Source organism: Limulus polyphemus, unplaced genomic scaffold, assembly GCF_000517525.1.
Source record: "Limulus polyphemus unplaced genomic scaffold, Limulus_polyphemus-2.1.2 Scaffold510, whole genome shotgun sequence".
Taxonomy (NCBI): Eukaryota; Metazoa; Arthropoda; class Merostomata; order Xiphosura; family Limulidae; genus Limulus; species Limulus polyphemus.
Window position 1 is genome coordinate 400583 of NW_013666120.1, and position 5671 is coordinate 406253.

The window sequence follows — 5671 nt, forward strand, 5'->3', positions numbered from 1 at the left end:
AACTTAAGCTCTTGTTGTCGGATATCAAAGCTTTTTTTCATGAGTGAATTCGCTTATGAATTAATAAGGAACATCAATAAATGATAAAAAAAATTATAACGAAAACTGAAAATGATTACAATATATTCGCGCCCTTTGAGTTTGTCATTGCGCCCTGAATGTGTGCGTCCTTGTTACGACACTGACTGGGGGGTATTTTTATAGCTGAGCAATAAATATAACAATTAAAATTTCCACAAAAATGATATGTTTCAGATTTAACCAATAAAAATTACAAAAAGGAGTAAGTTTCAAATATAAAACAATAAAAAACTTTAAAAAAATTATTTGTTTTCTTTAGTAAAAATCTCATGAGTGTTGCAACAGAAAAGCAAAGCACTTTCATTGATAACTGCGTCTACAAAGAAATACTTCAATAAAATCTACTCTGTGATGTAATGCTGTGACGATAGCTCATCTTTAAACTAAAATTTCAATAAAATCATTTTTCTCATGGATGGTGAACATTACTGAATGTCAAGTATGAGCACACTGTTGTAGAACTGTCAGACAATTCCAGAAAAGGCCGCAGGCACAAAACCTTCCGCATGAAATAGAAGTTATACCTGCCATGAGGGCGGTTATTTCTGTTAGTAACAATTATTTTTCATTACATTTATTAGACATTTAGATACTCATGATTTCCAACTACATATGTATCTTATGCCTTTTTACTTTTTTAATATTCTTAAAACGTAGATGTAGCTCTAAATATAGAAGGAGTAGACGGTGGAGGGAAAAAAAATTCAGTTATTTCTAATTCACGGTTTAATTATCAATTATTTGAAGGAAATTTTTATTCCACTGAAAATGGCCCGTTAAGAACCCCATACATGTATAGAATTTGTCACATTCATATCTCAAAATTATTGAATTAAAAAATAATTTACACGACTGTTAAAAATTACCTGTTTTAACCACTCGCAGTAGTGTGTTGTCTGTCTGTCTGTCAGTAGACACTAAAATGACGTCACACAAGGGGAGCGCTCAAATGTTGCAATTTGTACTGTCAGTAAAACGTGCGCATACCACGAATCACGAGAAGAATTATGCATTCTGTAGTCTACAACACAGCATGGCATACGAACCTCAAAAGCAAGAAATAAAAATATTTGTTATTGTTAATTTTGGTTTTATTTACTCTTGAAACAGAACCCTTTCGGGGATCTTGCATCTACTACATGCAGTATATATATATACATTTCTTTGACTTATTGGTGATTTTTAGCACCTGGTAGCAATTTTTAGAATACGTAAAAAATAAGCAGCTCATCATTATCAGAATTCTAACAGCTCTGTACGTCAGCGTGTAAGATATTTTAAGAAAATATTGTAATTGGTCTAGCACTGATTTTGTGTTTGCTAGAAACATTTACCGTCTATCTGTTTTATCTCAAATGCCATTTAATAGAAAGAATGTATTTCACTGTTCTTATTTGCTTGCGATAGCTGCTAGCACAAAGGTTATACGGATGTATCTTGTACATTGCCCTAGAAACTCTGTGTCCTAAGGTAAAGCGTAATTGCCTATGTGTGTTCTACTGCAGACTGCACGCATCAAGGACGATTTTTGAAATGCCAAATTCTGAGGCTTTTGTTCCGATGGTTCAAATGCCTGTTTGAACTACTGAACGAATGCACAGAAAAAATTATTTATTGTGTAGCAACCCTAGGTCTTACTTATTCTGTAGACCTACACGTTGAACATGCTTTATCAATAAAACAATGCAAAATGTACATGAGTTCTATAGTCAGACCGATTTAGAAAAGAAGCAATATTGTAGTTCGTTCGAATACTACTAAGAAGAAACCGTTCTTTGGAGAATTAAAAAAAAATTGTATTAGCTCAGCAGATAAAAAAAGCTGAATGTATGTTTATTTTCGTTTATGCCACATAAATTTGCATTTTCTACAAAAGTGAAATATGCCAGATGAATAAAAGCGACGGTATTTAGTTTTGCTTTTTGAAAATATTTATTTTTGGCTGACGCTTTTTAATTGTAAGATAATGTAACAAGTGTATGATAACTGCGTAACATGACTCGTAATTTAGGAATCCAGAATATGACCAAATCGCGTTTGATTATGTACTTTGTCGCTTACCATGAAAACGTTTGTAAAAATATCTCGCACCACAGGAAAGGATGAATAACCAGACAGAAATACATAGAATATCACCGAACCGATGAAAGTACCTATACAACGTTAATGTGTGTTAACGGAACTGTGCGAAAACAGTGATGGAACCGAACTGATAATTTAGCATACACAGGTACTAAAATAAGGAGTGTTACATAAGGGTCTGATAACAGTGAAGTAAGCGGTCTGATAACAGTGAAGTAAGCTCAAAGCTGCTAAAATGTGCAAGTCAAAATGTTGAAGTACGTTGCACACTTCATGAGTTCACTGTTGAACTGTGACTCAGCTTCCAAACGACTAGCACGTCGAAGAAGACAGGTTGGTGAAACTTATTACATTTTTACAACAGTTATATTAGATATATGATACTCTTAGCCGACTGTATTTTAAGAGTAATAAGTGTAGCCCGATAGGAGCTTGTTCTTTAAAACCTAAGAAAGATTAAGTTAGTAATATAGCTACATATTTCACAGGTATTTTCTATATAATTTTAGTTCACGCCCGTTTTAATCTTTCATTATGGAAGTAGCTACGGTATTGTAATAACCACCTCAATGTATAAGGTGTAACCTACTCAAAAACACAACGTCTTAAAACAAACTTTTAGTAGTTCATTTTAGTTATTCTACTCCCCCTCCCCAAAAAAGAGCAAAATAATTATAGCTGTTTTGATAACTAATGTTAAAGGTTAGAAATGCGTATGACGTTTTGAATATACAAGAAATATAAATAAATAATTAAAGCAAAGCTAAACAAAGACTTGCTATCGATTTACAATTCGTGTTTTTAAACATCAAACTACTATAACCCAATAACACACGTTGATCAAAGAGTAGATTGAAATGGACCTTCCTTGAAATTAGACTTCGAGATTAAACAATTTTCGGAATACTAAGTGTATTTATTAATTCGTGTTTTTGGTAGTTATTTAACAGTTATATTATATGACTAACGTGATTTATGTGTGCCTTTGTTAAGTAATATATCTAAAAATACCCTAGTGATTAGTTTTAATTAATATAAGACGCCAGATCAAAATGTACCCATATCAATAAAAACATGATGTGACCTAATGGAAAATCTTTTGATCATCGAAAGGATAAAAGGGATTAAATTCTAAAAATGTGCTTTAAAGGTAAAATTATCATGAGACTGAATACGTTATATAAAGGTTTTAGGTGTCTTTATCTAGTTTGCAGAGAGAATGACAGTAATTGTGTATCGAATCAGAACTTTTCTCACAGTTTTGGTGCAGTTTTTAGAATGTGTACTTAAGACGACAAGCTAAATTATGATCATGAATTTCGATATCCTTTCCAGACTTACACTCTGGAGAAAAACCATCTTAAGTTAATAATTGAAAATGCGTGCATATTTTATTGTTGCAGTTGAAACTGCTGGATTTTTACTCTAACTAGGAAATCTTTATTCAAGTATAGTCAATAATATTAACAAAACTCGTTCAGGCGTTCTGCATTTAACTAACACCTTTGTGAACAGGATGTAAGTAACTGTATATATATGCTTTAATCTTGACCGTAGGCTACGGTAACATACCGTATTGGTTATTACAGGAAACTATACTCGCTTGGCCAAGATGTTCTGTATTTAACTAACACCCTTGTGAACAGGATGTAAGTAACTGTATATATATGCTTTAATCTTGACCGTAGGCTACGGTAACATACCGTACTGGCTATTACAGGAAACTATACTCGCTTGGCCAAGATGTTCTGTATTTAACTAACACCCTTGTGAACAGGATGTAAGTAACTGTATATATGCTTTAATCTTGATCGTAGGCTACTGTAACATATCATACTGGTCATTACAAGAAACTATACTCGCTTGGCCAAGTTTCTGTGTCGTATTTCTTTTAGGGTTTTAATCATACTCAATGAAGGAGTGTTGCAGAGGTATTTATAAATTAGTATGAGCTGGGAGGTAATCTATATAATGAGAAAGATCACTGATATAGATAATGTAGGATTATGGGATAGTACTTTCAGAACTTGGTTTGACATGAAAATGTAATATAGACACAATCATGCATTCTATTATTCCGTTAAGGTGTGTTCTTCCTCAGCTTTACCTACCAGAGAATGATAACGGTGCCATAAAAGCTGTCTGTTATAATGTAAGATTATAGCACGTTTTGTTTATGCCGTAAATAAATGTTTCTTTGTTTTACATTTTTGTTTCAGTCTTTCTTTTCTTATCCACGTTTGATTCATTTTCATGCCAGTACGGCTCTCCAAACTTCTAGTATTGTGGACTATTTAACACTTCAGTTGGTTCCTGTTTTACTTGATATCACCGCCTTTTAAAAGACTTATGAAAACTAATGTCCAATGTGTATAACACTTAGGTATCATAGCGAATTTACACATTCAAAGTAAATTTGAACACATTGATTTATAACTTTTCAGTTAAAGACGACTAAACTTGAAAGAACTGGCTGATTTCGTTGTTAGCAAAAGGCCCCTTTATCTTCTCACGGCATTCGTTTTTAGAAGCTTCCAAAAACAGCTGTTCTACATATGTTCTATATATATTAACAAATCTCTTATCCTTCAGCTGATTACTTGATTCCATGGAGAGAGAGTGTTAACAGCAAGGCATTATTCAATGTCAATTTTATTTTCCGACACCAAGATGAATCAATAGTTTAACACTTATCAACCAGTAAAAATGGAGGAATGCTTAACTCAGTTAGGAATTTCTGTTAGAAATGTTAGGTCAAGTTGAAATCTGCTCTCGATTTAAAGATTACATTTAAATTTATTTTTTTTACGTGAAGTAGTATTTATGTTCATTTTTGTGATTTCCTAAGATAAATAAGTACCTGAACTTGAATGTAGAGAAGATGCGTTTTATATTTGTTTTTGATGTGTTTCGATTGCTCACTAGTCATCATGATATAGAGGTTTTTCTCTCTCTAGTAGTTGTGAGGTTTTCTTGTGTTTCTATCGCTCACCATATATCTGATCATTTTGACTGAGTTATAGAGCAAAAATAGTGTGAAAAATCGATCCCCATGTTAACAGATAAGGATTTTTTGGGATATTCTCGAACTTGCTGTTACCTTGACCCTCAAAAAACTAATCACTTCTAAGTTGGGTCATAGTCAAAATGTATACCAACTTTCGTCCGAATCTGTTCAGCTGTTTTCGAAAAATCTTGCTGAAGAACATACACACACACACACACACACATGTTCGAAAAAATTTGTCAGTCGTTAAGTCTTTGTTAATAGTTCACGAGTGATAACTTTGTAAGATACACGTGGATATCTTATTAATGCCTAATTTATTTGTTCAATGTGTGTGTGTGTGTGTGTTTATATTTATATATATATATATATATACGTGTGTGCACGCGTATGTAAAGAATTCAGATATGTACAAAGAAATGTAGTAGTAGTAGTTTTCGTGACAGGAATTTAGTTTTTAATGAAAATAAACTTTCCTCAACTAGGGTGGTCAGGGATATT

At 32.8% G+C, this 5671-nt stretch overlaps 1 protein-coding gene across 2 annotated transcripts in view; it reads left to right on the forward strand.

The window, feature by feature from the left end:
• The first annotated feature begins 1208 nt into the window (after positions 1–1208).
• The window catches only part of LOC106458761 (tyrosine-protein phosphatase non-receptor type 4-like), a 72417-nt gene continuing 67954 nt past the window's right edge, over positions 1209–5671 (forward strand). For both annotated transcript variants that reach the window (XM_013918310.2, XM_022385073.1), the window contains exon 1: positions 1209–2496. In XM_013918310.2, the coding sequence (XP_013773764.2) occupies positions 2413–2496 (84 nt within the window). In that variant the 5' untranslated portion in view covers positions 1209–2412. The remainder of the gene's footprint in view (positions 2497–5671) is intronic.